The 15,981-nt window shown below is 31.5% G+C and overlaps 1 protein-coding gene across 6 annotated transcripts in view; it reads left to right on the plus strand.

The window, feature by feature from the left end:
* The window catches only part of LOC126757995 (homeobox protein cut), a 215,892-nt gene that overhangs the window by 169,216 nt on the left and 30,695 nt on the right, over positions 1-15,981 (plus strand). For 5 of the 6 annotated variants that reach the window (XM_050471951.1, XM_050471950.1, XM_050471955.1 and 2 more), the window contains exons 4-5: positions 10,952-11,523; positions 11,743-11,897. In XM_050471951.1, the coding sequence (XP_050327908.1) occupies positions 10,952-11,523; positions 11,743-11,897 (727 nt within the window). The remainder of the gene's footprint in view (positions 1-10,951; positions 11,524-11,742; positions 11,898-15,981) is intronic. The other variant, XM_050471954.1, reaches the window with a different exon arrangement.

Consider the following 15,981-nt stretch of genomic DNA (forward strand, 5'->3'; position numbering starts at 1 on the left):
TGCAGTCACAGCGAAATCAGCTGTAACAACACACTCAAGCCCAAAATTACTAAGCAGACAACACTCAAGGTGCAGAGAAAGCAAATATATAACATGAAACAACAACAACACTTAATACAACGTACCATGGCACACTAGCTAGCCAATCAGTCAAAGTTGAAACTACACAAAGTCAAACTTTGTTGATGAAATGTAATTATAAAGGTACACACACCTACATACACAGCCAAACACATTCATATGCAAATGCTATGTGGCTATATGATTTCGGGGTACAACAACCAAGTGTTGTTGAATATGAAAATTTTTACCAAAGCAGTTTTATAATTTTCGGCAAATATTCGACACCAAAACGTAATATAACACATACACATGGTGAAATATGCTTGGGTGTTTGTATAGTTATGCGCCTGAAAGTCTGTAACAACTATACCCCACAATATTGAGACGCTGTCTGTCGCTCTAGCTGTGCTTTGTTTGCTTTTGGCATCAATTTATGAATTCTCCTGCACATACACACATCCAACTATCAATATATACACATATATATATATGTAACTGTAATATGTTCCGCAACCACCGTTAGATCGTCTTGAGTGTCGCTGTTCGTTAGTAGTTGAGCACACAACCATTGGATCATACTCTGCGCACATTAAAAAGGGTTAAATATTCAAACCGAGTTGATTTATCGTTTTAATATAACAAAACGTGAAATATAAAGCATCAAGTTTGTGGATAAATGAAGGAATTCATATACAGATGTACATATATGGATTAGAAACGCGAATGCCTGTTAATACCTCGAGTTGATGTAGATGAATACAAATGAGTGAGAAGATAAAGTTAGGCAATGCAAAGAACTGAAGAAATATTACAAAAAAATATTGTGTGCCAGCTCAATTTTATGAAATAAAATAGCTGCGAATGCATATATTTTCTATTATTCCCTACTAGCAACTCAACTGAAACACCGCTACACTTAAACTATGCAATTATAAGTACACCAACACTACACCAATTGTTACAATATAAGTTTTAAGCATTTAAGTAGCTATATTTAGTTGTTATTTATTACGCTCATATAGAGTTTATGTGCTTTACATGCACCAACGTTACACCAATGATTTTTTTGTTGTTTTAAATGCTGCTATTTACTCAACTATCTGATAAACCAAAATTTTCTAAATTTTCGTACACTTTCGTGTTCACCAATACTACACCAATGTTTGCCTTATGCATTTTAAGCAATGAAATATCTTTTTGTGTACGCTCTTTATTACTCTGGTGTTCACTTTATGCGTTTTGAACACACCAACGTTTCACCAATGATATTTCAATTTTGTGTGTAGCACTGGGAAACTCATCGTTGCTAAAATTACCTACTTATTAGACAATTTCGAATGAAATTTATGCAATATTGCGCACACCAATACTGATAATGATGGTGTGGCACTCTTTCTCTGCTCTTCCGACTACTCAATATTTCAATAAATCATGCAAATACGCAGAAGAGCTCCAGCTTGTGTACGCAATATCGATTTATTTGCACCCCTGATTTCGCAATTCGTCGAACGTGCATTAATTAACGAAATACTTCAAAATAAAATATCTCGTAAGACTAGAAGACAGCACTGAATGTGGTGTTTCAAAACAATGGCGTACCCCAACCACTTTTACAACACCTTCCTTACACACCCACCAAACAGTTAGCGCCCATTCTCCACTAGCCAATTTTCAGCACAACCATCTTTCACCTCCAAGAAAAAAGGTGGTTGTGTGCCAGCCAATTCTTTAAGCGCCGCCCCACCCACGCGCCTACACTTCACTGCGCATCAACGGCGCTGCACCCACACCTGTCGCCGCCTAAGCCGCAAATTTCCTTTTTCCATTTCATCAACAGTCAAGGCAACGCGAGCAGCCTCCCGAGCGCTACGCCCGTCTTCATTCATTGCGCTTTACTACGTTACTCAAGAGATACTGCACACGCACACACAAATATATTTACACACTTCTGCCGCTATCGAAAGGGTTAAATATTTCGTATTTTTGCGCATTGATTTTACTTTACAATTGTACTCTGCTGCCTTGTATGTATGTGTGTTTCAAATTACCTCTTTGAAAGCAGTCAAAATTTTAATATTTACACGAACGCTCTCAGGCTGAATTGATCGGCTGTCGCTTGCTTGAATATCTGCGTATTGTTGCTGTCTTACTTCTTTATTTATCGAACTTCGAAATTATACTACAATTGTTGCTAATAGTATGCCACAATTGTATGCAAGCCGTATTGTTGTACAGAGCAAAGCGCAAAGGGGTGCAATACTTGTTGTTGTTGTGGATGAAATCATTGATTGCTACGCGCAAATACTCAAAATATTATTTGTAGTTGTTGTTAATCATATTTAACTTGTTGTCATTTTACAATACTCTTTGCTGTAATTGTTGTTGTTGGCGACAGTTGGATTAAAAGTTTTGTAATTAAAATTTTCGTAGCTGAGGCGACATCGCACCCAACAATGGGGTTGATAGTCGACTTTCGACGACGCTGAGCGTTGTCTCTGTCTATATGTATGCGGCAGTGGCAGCAGTGAGGTATGAGTTGCTTGGCACAAGGGTTGTCTTTGATTTGTTAACGAAATTAATGCAAACAATTGGACTATTTAGTTAGCATTTTGCCAAACTTTGTCCAATGCTATTGATTTTTGAATTCGCCTGCTTTTTGATTGTTAACTTTCTGTGCTAAAAGCTCCGGATGTGTGTCTCAAAGCGGAAATGCTATAGAGTGATTTGTGGTATAAGAAAATGTCATAAAATGTTGACTATTTTCACAGCGCCGCAAGTTTGCTAGACATAATGTTTGTAAAAATGGTTAGAAAAAATTTTTAAAGCAACGCTATAACACACCAATGTTCACCAATGACGTTTGAAATGCAGAGCTATTGTTTGCAACGCTCATTTTCGATTACTACCGTAGCTTAGTAGTGCTTAAGACCACACCAACGATTCGCAGGACATGCATTTTTTACTAGCAATAAAGAAAATGCAATAGAATACTGTTAATACCTCAAAAACATTTAATCTTCTTTCATAAATATTATTCATAAGTTATATTTGTGTGAAAGCAAGCGGTTTACAATGCATTAGAATCTCAAAAATTAATCATATAAAGCGCTTAGCTAGATACTAGTTCATTATAGACTTTATTTTTTACAGTTAGAATATTTTAAAAGTACACCAATGAGGCAAAAAAGCTTCCCAACTACATAGAAACTTATTCTAGACATCTGCACTAGCAAATTAGTAGTAAAACTGTATTGTAAAGTACATAAACGGTGCAACAATATTGCACAAATGTGCGTTGCCTACATAAATATGCATCACAAAAATCTACACTTGCATATTTGTGGTGAAACTGTATTTTAAAGTACACCAATGTTTCACCAATATTACGCAAACGTACGCTGCCTACATAAAAATGCTTCGTAGTCATCTACACTTGCATATTTGCGGTTAAACTGTATTTTTTAGTACACCAACAATACAACCATATTGGAAAATTATGCGCAGAGTACACCAATGTTTCACCAACATTACACAAATGTGCGCTGCCTACATAAAAATGCATCATAGACATCTACACTTGCATATTTGTGGAGAAACTGTATTTTGTAGTATACCAACGATATTCACAGATTTCATAAAAATGTATTTTCCATTTCTGCACTTGCAAATTTTTTGTAAACCTGTATTTTAAAGCACACCAACGTTTCAACAATATTGCAAAAGTGTTTTCGAACTACATATAAATTCATAGCAGACATATACACTTGCATATTAGTGCTCAAATTTTATTTTTAAGTACACCAACGTTTCAACAATGTGCAGAAAATTAGTATAGCATGTTAAAAACCTTTAATATACCTTTATAAAATTATTTTATTGTTTAAATTTGTTTCTGAAATACACCAACGTTTCAGCAATTCCAAATTATTAGCGGTTTAGTAACATAAAAAATGGCATAGTAATCGTTATTTCGAATTTATGCGTTTTTAACCTACAATGTGAGCAAAACACAACTCCAACGCCATTTACAACAAACATTATTTACACATGCATTTTGTAGAGAAATGACAAATCTATTTTAGCCATGTAAACAACTTACAACAAAAAGTAACCCGTTCACTGCGCCATTTATTTTTATTTTTGCCTGCATGCAACAGTCAACGGTAGCAACAATCATGCATGCAATATATGCGCGTATGCGAATTTCGCGTGTCAGCGAGGCATTAGTTAAAAGTCGCCGCAGAAAACCAATAATCACGCATGTGCAACAACTAGTATGCCAACTAACTAAATAAATATTTATTGCCACGAATGATTCTGCATATGCTAATACATTTGTGTGCGCTTGTTTTTATTGTTGTTGTTTGTAGTTGTTAGTTGTTCTTGCCATATATAGTCAGGAAATGCAAATGTGCGCCAAAAATCAAACTTAAACTAATCACCATGAATTTATTTATGATAATTTGTTGCACACATACGATTTATTTATTATATTTCTAGAAATGTGTAACTACACTTGCGTCGCATTTATATGCAGCAATGCCATTATTACCAATAAACAATAAAATGTTACCAAAACTATAAAACATAATTAGTTGGCATTAAAAGCGCATAATAAACACATGTGCTGCATCGGTGATGGCAGTTAAGCAGGCTAGCGTACATATAATATGACATGTGTGCACATATAAATATGCGTGCGACTGTATGCGTGCATGAGGATACTTAAAGCGCTGACAAAAGGCATTAAAGTAAGCGCTTGCCTGCCACATGTTGACTTTTTCCATGAAAACTATGCAGCAACTAGGCAATAAGCAGTTGTTTTTATTGTTTTATGGTTAGAACTGTCAAAAATTATTTGTTAAATGCATATATTAATACATACATATTGCTGACAGAAGTCAAATCGTTATTAGAAAAACATAGAAATTGAACGTTATGCTTTGATAATGCACTGGAGGGAGGCAGAAACAGAAACAAAAATGCAAATATTGCGCTATACTTTCTTAACACACTGTAAGAAAAGGTGAAAAATATACATAATTTTGCGCCTTATTCTCTCCTAAAATACAGTTAGAAGAAGAAGAGGGTTAAAAATCTTAAAAATTAAAATTTGGCGCTATACTTTCGAAGCGCACTGTATAAAATTCAAAAAAAAGGAAGACAACTTCATGTTTGACAGTAGGCGGTAACGGTAACATTAAGTAGACGACTGCGGCAACATGATTTGATTAAAAATCTCAAGCGATTGTGGCATCGAACGCTGCCAGTTGGTCGAAAGCGGCGGTGGAGCTAGCAAAACTTCTATTTATTTTAACTAAGTAAGCGACATACAGGCATATGTGGCATACTTCGAGGCGCAACACGCACATATACCATGCAACAACAACAATAAGAACTGTAATAGCACACAACCAACAAATGAACTCATTAGCATATGAGCGAGTAACAGTTTGACTGGCGGAGGAGTGAGAGCAGAGTGGCAGACTAGAGTGTGAGTTGCAAGCGTGTGTGTGTGTTTGTGTAGCGAAGTAACATCTATAAAGACAAAACTGTCGCTGCTGTTGCTACTTAGCGCCCCTGCCGCAGCTACAAAGCAGACGCAAGAACTTTGGCAGTCAAGCATTTGACAGTTTGTCAAAGTATATGTACAGGGAATGCAAACGGGTTAAAAGAAGAAGAGTTAGAAGAAGTAGCACACAGGCAAATGAAACACACACACATAAAAACTCAGACCAAATAAGGCTGCAAGGAGAAAAAAGCAAAACAATATACACATACATACACACATATACGAAATATACAAACGCATATATGTACATATATATACCCATGTCTATCTTGCTTTCATATGCTTGTTTGCATAAAAAAAAAACGAAATATCGTAAACAGCATAGACAAAATACGACAGCAACGAGCTGTTCGAGATGTGCCTTGGAATTTTTGAAAAGGCTTTAATTAATTGAATAAAAATCGTAAGCACAGACACAGCCTAGCATATGTATATACACACACACACACAGCCTGCTTGTGTGAAGCAGCAAGACACACATTTGTCCTCGTTATTTGCCCATAAAGTCGTGCATACACTGAGATAATGTGCGACAGTGTCGTGGAAATCCTTTCAAGGCTTACAACAAACACATACGCACGCACTTTTTCGCCTTTAGAATAAATAAATAAATGACAGCACAAAAATGAAGGCGGCACATTGCGTAGGTTTAAGCCTTTCAATTTTTCGAAAGCCCATCGAAAATTGGGTGGCACAACATGCGTGTACAATTAAAAGAAAGCAGTAAAAAAAGAATAAACAAACATATAGAAAGAGTTGTGGCATATTGGAATATACATATGTAACGTGGAGTGGCTGCTAAATACGTTATATATGTACTGTTCGTGTGTATATATGTACATATTTGCGCTCCATTAAGACGATTTAAGAAGTTTGCAAACAAAATTAAGTAATTTCACCAATATTAAGAGCTGGCGTGTGTGTGTGTTTGTGGGCATTATAAGGATTTCATGCAATTAGTAATGCTACACAAAATTTTAAAGGAATCGAAAGGATAACAGCTGGTTTTACTAAAAATGCAGCAGTATTGGAAAAAATTGTAGGAATACAAATATTCTTTTTATAACTAATGCTAAGAAATATACAATATTTTCAAATATTAAAAAATTATGAAAATACAAATATTTTAGAAACAAGGAATTCATGCTAAAATTATATTTTTTTCAAACATTGGTGAAACGTTGGTGTAACGCTGGTAAATGATGAAATAAAAAATTGGCTTCGAAGCAGCTTACAGACTTACAACACATACTTTAGCTTCGTTATTCTGCATTTTTAAACCATTGGTGAAACATTGGTGTATTAAAAATCACTATATTTTTAGCGTTTAGCTTTTGTAAGACACATAAAAGTATAAATTTGACATTATAACGCTTTTTAACACCATTGTTGAAACGTTGGTGTGTTCAAAATGCACTTTTGTTCTTTAAGAACTATTTAAAAGTATATTTTAGCTTTTATTGGCAGCATAAGCTATTGTTTCGACATCATTGGTGAAACGTTGGTGAATATAAAAGAAGTTTTATTGCTTCAAATGTGTTTTAAAACAGATTTTTGTACCATTGTTGAAGCGTTCGTATAGTAGAAACCTATTTTTAGCGATTAGCTTTTGTAAGACACATAAAAGTATAAATTCGACATTACAACGCTTTTTTATACCATTATTGAAACGTTGGTGTGCTTTAGCTTTTATTGGCAGCATAAGCTATTGTTTCGACATCATTGGTGCCTTCCAAAACGGTTTTTTGGCATTCAATTATATAAATGTTTCAAGTTGTTAAACATTGGTATACTTTCAAACAGATATTCTAACTGTAAAACTATAAAAGTTATTCAAACTTAAGCCTTATAATAACCCTCAGCAATCCCAAGTTGTCTCACCTACAAGCATTAGTCTCAATTGCTTAGCAATCAGCACTAAATACCACTATCTCTATGTCATTGATATGGTTAATAACAACAGCAATAATACATATGTGCTCGCAAAAATGTTTACGAAGTGGGTTATATCTGCCATAAATTCATATAAATTAACAATGGGCAAAAAAGTTTTAATTGAAAAATATTAAATTTCGACAAGCGCTCAAGCGCACAGTCACTGTCAAATATAAAATGTGTATGCTTCAAGCAACAAATATAACAGAAAACCACACGCGTTGTAGGTACAAATGCACATATCTACGTATAGGTAAGAGCAAATAAGAGAAAAACAACCGCCAGGCATAATAAATTAATTGATTAGACATCCTCACATTACACAAAACAAAAGGCACGAAAGCACCAACGTAGACTTAATGCAATATGTTTGCATGTGTTTGTGCTTTTACCGAATTTCTGATTGTGTATTTTCGAGGAAAATATTCGCGGGTGTAGCATTGATAGTGTATATGTGTGGGAGAACATAAAATAATACAATCACGGCGAAATCATATGCAGCCAACAGCAACAAACAAATCATCTTCGGCTGTAAAGAGATTTTTATGAGCCAAAGCGAAAGGTTAAAACTTCACCACCTATGTTTGGGTTACAATTTTCTTAGCATACTTCTAGGGTTGGCAGCATGCATATTCATAAAATTCGACAAGCGCTTGCTACAAAGGGCAACAATATTATTCAATTTCGCAAGGGAGTGGTAGTCATAAGAAAATATGTAACAGAACTTATATGCATGTGGTAAAAATGGCTAGAACAAATAATAACCACTTGCGGTGTAATTCAATATCAAATTTACGAGTCTATAAGTATGCTGGAAGGGTATTCGTGGCGTTGTTGCTTGTAGCCGAGACATGGGAAATAAGCGTGGTTAAGAGGCAAGCATATTTGGGGGCAATTGTTGTTGTTATTTTTTGGACCTTTGACATTTTTGTAACAACAAGTGAAATTTGCTAGTTTTCTTACATTTTCACGTTAAAAATAAAAGTTGGAATGAGAACAACTTTAAACTAACGCTAACACAAGAAATATACATTTTCATATTATACAAAAAGATCTTAATTGAATTTCTAGTAGTAAGCGATTTTCACTCAAATTTTACTCAAGCAAAATACTCATTCTAGAATACAAACTGAACTTAATATGCCTAGATTTTGTTCTAACTGAATTATTGATTTTGAAAATTTAGAAAATATTATAGCCACAAGAGCAATAATTTCAATAATTAATTACACTGAATTTAAAAATAAACTCAAAGCGTAAAAACACGCCTTCAAAATAAAAAAATAAACATTTAAAAAAACTCAACAGTTTAATTTAAATAGTCTATAATTACAGATAAATAATTACAAATATGCACAGCAATAATGAATTACAAATATACACAGTTATAAGTTTACCAAAAGCTACTTAAACAAGATTGTGTGAAAAATAAATCACTCAATTTTTCACTCAAACTTTTAAATAATGCATTTTTTATTTTAACAGTAATAAGTTGAATTAAATTTACATGAAAATTTTAGAGTGCAAAAATAAGTCACTCAATTTTGCACTCAAACTTTTAAAATTTAATTAACTTTTTTTTTTAATTTATGGTCAAAATAAAGTTGCACAGAAAAAATAACGTTTCCAACTCAAACTCATAATTCAAAAGTTTGAGCTAAAAAATCACTCAATTTTTAAGTCAAACTCTTAAATCATAAATTTTTTTGTCTTAAGTTAAATTCAAGCTACACAAAAAATTTCAGGTTGCAATAAGGCAACACAATTTTTAACTCAAAATCCCTAAGTTTTAGCTAAAAAATCACTCAGTTTTTAACTCAAATTTTGACATTAACTAGGCAAGCTATTAAGCATAATTTACAATTTTTTCAATATAAAAATATTTTATCAACAATATTTGAGTTAGATATTAAATCCACTCAAACTCTTCGCAGTATAGTAAATGCCTCACTCAACGCGGAGCTGCCACTGTTGTACACCTTTTCGCAAACTGCTGCTAACCACAATCTTTGCGTGTTGTTTGTAGATGCAATTTTCATAAAGTTTTGTACAGAAACACACAGCACACATATACATATGTATATAATACATGTACAGTGTATATATGGATGTATAGAATGTGTACTGAAATATTAAATGAGATTGCCGGTGTTTTGTGTTGACGAAAATATGATAATTGGCAAATTTGACAGGGGAATTTTTCTTCAGTTTGCAATAGCAACAACAGCAAGCCCCAAGGCGCTTAAATATGTATGTAAGCATGTTCGTTAAATGTATGTGATTTTGTAAATTCTCGGCATACGCGCACTTTCCGTGGTATGCGCACACATACAGACATACCTCTACATACATATAATTAATCACACACGCATATATGCTAGCTGAGATATTGAAAATTTTCGAATAACGTCAAAGACAAGACAAAGTTTTTAACGGCTTCTGTAAGGAACATACATTTGCATGTATGTGTGTACGATTTTACGACTTGCATGAATGTTGGCTACATATGCTTGTTATTGCTTTTATTATGCGCCTGCTTGTAGCTCTTGATTTTTCGCTATAGTTGTTGTTTTTGGGGCGTGCATGATTTTTTAATGACAAGCGCAGTGCACACATATACACAGCACGAACGCATATGTAGTTGTGCTTGGTTGCTATTATGTACTTGAAATTAATTTTATTTTACTTTGGGGCGGTTTTTAATTGATGAACAAAAATTGGCGTTTGTGGTGCTGTTTTGGGGTTCTGCTTGCGCTGATTGCAGCTGCGTTGGTAAGAATGAGTAGAGAGGACTGGTGTAAATTTTTCTTAGTTCAAAGTAATGCAAGGCGTGATTACTGGATTTTGAACGTTCATACAACAATCAAAATTTATGATAAAGTATAATGATTACTTGCAATGAATTCATTATAATTATTTGTTTTAATTACTCGTAATGATTACATTATAAATATTTGCAATGATTACTTCTAATGAATACATTATAATTATTTGTTATAATTACTCGTAATTTATTATAAATATTTGTAATGATTACTTGTAATTATTTCATCACAGGTATTTATAGTGATTACATTATAATTACATATAATGATTACATTATAATTACATATAATGATTTTATTATAATTACTTGTAATGAGTACATACGATTACATGGCTAATGTAATGTATTCTTATTTCTCAACTGTCTTTGCTGCATTCTAATCAAACATGATTACATGCAAACCAGTAATGATTACTTTGGAAATAATTATACATATGTACATATTTCTTTAGTCAAACTATTATCTTTATCAAACCAAAATATACACTTAAACCTACCCACAAACCGCCCACTGCATCATACATTTCTAATTGTTCTCTCTCAATTACTTCCAGATTAAAGCACTTATCGAAGAGGTACAACGCCTGCGCACACTCGAACAAGCACAACTCACACAAATACAACGACTTGAGGATCACTTAGAAGTGAAGCGTCAGCATATTATGCGCCTAGAAGCGCGTCTCGATAGCCAACAAATCAATGACGCGCACAACGAAGCGATCGCGGCCACCGCCAACAACACAACAGCAACAACAGCCGCAGTTAACGCTGCAGCGCCCGCGACATGTGATGTTGTGCACGAAGTTGACGATGATGATGAGGATAATGAGGAAGTTGTTGACACCACTGCTGACGCTGATGCAGCGGTTGACAAAATTGATTTAACCACTACAACAACAGCTGCAACAAGTGAGTTGCATGACGCCACAGAAGCTAGAGCTGATTTCGCCGCTGATCGCGAATGTGAGCAGTTCAATGCGGCGACGGAAGACGCAAATGCAACAACAAGCACAACAACAACGGCAACCGCGACAAATAACGACAGCACAACAACAACAACAGCAGTTGAAACGACACAGCAAATGTCGCAACAAGTTGGCGAGCTACAAATCAAAAAGGAAAATCAGTGAGTCTTAAAGTTTGATATGACAGCACTTCTCAATCGTCAAATATTTGTCTCTAAGCTATGTTTAGTAATTTTCAAATGTATAGTTACCAAAAACCAAAAGTAAACAACAACAATTGTTATGCTTAGCGGAAAATATTGTTTCTATGAAAAAATTCACTTCTAAACGCTTATCCATAATTTATATCTTCTTTTTTCTCACCTCTCGCACTTGCACAGCAGCCCACTCGATTTGGACGTGATTAGTCAGCAATCGGCCATAGCTGCTGCAGCAGCCGCCGCCGCTGCCGCTTGCGCCAATGATCCGAACAAATTCCAGGAATTGCTGCTCGAGGGCACCAAAGCGTTGGCGGCCGCCGCCAATGCTGCCGAGGGTAAGTTCACATTCATCTATTATTTGTTTGTATATGTAGACTTCTTATTGTTCTGCTTGCTTAACACTTCACTTGCGCTTATCTGCGTTGATATCTGTTGCACATACATTTTTTATTCAGAATCTTTACACAAGTATTTATGCATTTATTGTTTTATTATCTTCTGATTCATTTGTTTGCTTTTTTACAACTATTCTTTTTTTTAATATATGTGTAAGCACATATTAAGTATACAACAAATGTGCATGTGGGTGTTTGTTGTAGCCGTAAATTCTTTTCATGTGCCCATTTGCTGCTTTTGTTGCTTGTGTGAGGCATAAACTGAACGGTTGATAAGAATTATTTAAATGTTAAATAATAATTACTTTCTAAGTTAAATTTGAAAGTAAATCTTTTTGGAATTATAAAAAATTATATTTTGATTTATAAAAAATATAATGTATTTTAAAAATGTTAAAAATTAGAAGCAGAATTAAATAATAATTAATAAATAATTATAATTATTATTATTATTATAATATTCTCAATCTTTTCTTTGCACTCACCAAATAAACACTCGTCTGTAGCTACAAAGCGCCCACTGCTGCAATAATATTATTTTTTATTAAATTTATTTATTTTGTTTATTAATATGCTTTCTCTATTTTCCACATATTTTATTTTATTACTTTTTTTTTAATTTTTCTTCTAACTTCTTCCCAGTTTGTTTTGTAAACATATTGTGCTACAAATGTTCCAAAAATGTAATCGTTTATTTCTGAAAAATTAAAAATTCGTTTATTTTAAGGAATTGTGTTTATTTTTTTCTTTCTTGGCACATAATTTTTTTGATTTTAATTTATTTATTAGTTTTTGATGATCTATCATCTATTATTTTTTTTGTTTTTGATTATTTAAAATTTTTTTGTTATTTTATTTTTTTTCTTAATTAATTTTAATGTAACTGTTTAAATAATTAATATGAATTTTTTTTTGTAATTTTTCTTTTTTGCTTTTAATTATTTATAATTTTTTTTTCGCAATCAATTTTTATGCAATTGATTAAATAATGAATACATATTTCTTTTTGTTATATTTTTTTTAACTTTTTAATGATTTTTAATTTTTTCAATTAAAATAAATTATTTATTAATTTTTATGGAATTGTTTAATTAATTAATTAATTAATTTTTTTGTTATTTAATTTTTTTTGTTTTTATTTTTGAACGTTTTATGTTATTTCAGTCTCCTATTTATTTTTTTGCATTATTATGCAACATTTTGTTTTTTAATTTACTTTTTATGTTGTTTTTGCTTTGAGATAAAGAAATCAATAATTATGCATATTGTTTTTTTATTGTTTTTAATTAATTTGTTATTATTTTCCTAAATTGATTTTTATATAACTGCATCATTAATTCATATTTTTTCTTATTTAATATTTAATTCTTTGCTTTCCAATTATGTATAAAATTTTGTTATTTTTTTCTTTTCCTTAATTAATTTTTATGTAATTTTTTAATTAATTAATTTTTTTTTGTTCTGTAAAATTTCTTTTTGTCTTTTTTTTGTTTTTTTTTTATTTTTATTGAACGAGCTAAGCTATTTCATTGTCCAATATTTTTTTCTTTGCATAATTTCACAATATTTTGTTTTCAATTTTACTTTTTATTTTGTTTTGTTTTTTTTTTTTGTTTTGAGATAAAGAAATTAATTATTTTTTAATTTCTTATTTATTTATTTTTTCTATTTTGTCAATTTTTTTCTTAATTAATTTTTGTGTAACTGTGTAATTAATTAATTAACTTTTTTCTTATTTAATACATTATAAATATATATTTTTTTACTTTTTAATTATTTATAAGTTTTTTTTTATTTTTTCCTTTTTCTTAATTAATTTTTATGTAATTTTTTAATTAATTAATTAATTTTTTTGTTTTTTAATATTTCTTTTTTTTATTGTACGATTTAAGCTGTTTCATTGTCCTATATTTTGTCTCTTTGATTTACGTTTGTTTCATTTTCTTGAGATAAAAAATTAAATATTTTTGGTTTTTTATGCATTTTTTCTCGCTGTGAGATATTTTTAAATTGATAAAAAATGACTTTATTGGGCTCTTAAAATAGTTAAGATATTTTTTATTTATTTAATAATTTTTATTGTTTAAACAATTTGTTTGTAATATTTTACTTTAATTTTTGGCAACACTCGCATTTTCTTTTAACCAAATTATGTATATATTACTAATAAAAATAAAAAACAAAAAGCGCAAAGATAAGAGTGATAATAAGAGTGCAAATGTTTGCGCTTCTTGTTGTTGTTTTTAATTTTTATTAATATATTTCTTAATTTTTATACTTTATATCACACCAATTTCTAACACCACTGTAGCGTGCAACTATACTAACATAAGTCTGTTTTCATGCAAACTACTAATCTCGCACTCACATCGAATATGTGTAAACAAGAAAATAAATCACTGAAGAGCCACACAAATTTATATTTTCACATTTATGATTTTTCAATATTATAAAGTCAACAATTTAATTGAGCGTATACAAACAACAAGCGCAACATGAGCAATATAAAGTTAAACAAACACAGGCAATACATATTTAAAACAGACAATAAATATAAATGTAATCATTACTGTCATATACTTTACGAGAAAACACATTAAAAAAATGAAAAATTTAGCACAGAGAAAACAAAAAATTCAATTGTGGCCCAAAGGTGTTGCGTGTGCATGTGTTGAAGTGCTTGTGTGCTGGTGGTATGCGCTTGCAAAACAAAAAAAAAATATTCAAAAATAAACATAACACACAACAAGACCGATTGGCGCCCGCTGCCAATTGCTATAACCGCATCGATACGGTAACGCTGGCATGAAAGGCACGCAAGCGCGAGCGGTACAACTAAAAGGGGCGAAAAAGTGGCGCCAAGCATTTATGGCCCGTCGCTGTGTGCTGTGTCAACACTGGCGCATTCGCGGTCGCCCCACTTTGGCGCTAACAACGAGCGTAATGACAATAATAAAACGATACAGTTATTGGCAAACATGTTTATCAGCAAAAACGACAAGAAAATCAAATCGAACAACAACAACAAAAATAGTAAATAACCATTGAAACATATGCGCTTAACAACTCCTACTCCTCTGCTTTGCTTTTTTCACTACTTCACAAACAGACATAATTATACAAATATACTCTCGTATTGAAAAAAAACAACAACTACAACAAAAGCAGTCTTTTTTTACTTACCACATAAATATAATCGAATAAGTTTATGGCTGTTGGTGCATGCTTGTTGCTGATATGTATTTTTCTTAGCGTTCCTTGACGCGTCTGAAGCAAAAAACATAAAAAAATTAAAACAAATTATGTTAAATAAGCTAGCGTTAAAATAAGTCGAAACTGCAATCGGAAATCCGCAACAATTTCAACCGTAAGGAAATGTTGCAGAAACATGTTGCAAAGAGTTGCACATTCAATTCGGCAAAATTTCATGAATTGGCAAAATCTAGCGAAATTAACAACGAAAATTTTGAATTATTGGCGAAAACAATTTGGCAGACATACTACAATGGTTTTGGTCTTCGTTGCTGACAAAAAAAAATACAAAATTTTAAAATAATTATTTTAATTTTTTTTTATTTTAAATGAAATATTATTGAGCTTTGCTTGATTGAGATAATGTTAATAAGTTAAATTACAAAAAGAAATAATAAAAAAAAATAAAAAAATTAAAAGTTAAAAACTAAATTACACAAATTATAATTAAAAAAATATAATAATAAAGGAAAATAATATTAAAAAAACATAAAGGCCATACGTACAGTATTTAAAATAAAAATAATAGTTCAAAATTATATTAAAAAAAAAAACAAAAAAAAACTATATATTTATTATATTTTTTTAGAAAATTATTTAATAGAAAATATTCAATTCAAATATTTTATTAATAATAAAAAAATTTAAAAACACAAAATTACTTAAAAGATTATTTAAAATTAAACAAAAACCAAAAACATTTCAAAAATTAAACATACTAATAAACATTATATAAAAATGACTTGAAATTAAAAATAATAAAATTACTAAA

Source organism: Bactrocera neohumeralis, chromosome 5 (genome assembly GCF_024586455.1).
Source record: "Bactrocera neohumeralis isolate Rockhampton chromosome 5, APGP_CSIRO_Bneo_wtdbg2-racon-allhic-juicebox.fasta_v2, whole genome shotgun sequence".
In the NCBI taxonomy this organism is placed as follows: Eukaryota; Metazoa; Arthropoda; class Insecta; order Diptera; family Tephritidae; genus Bactrocera; species Bactrocera neohumeralis.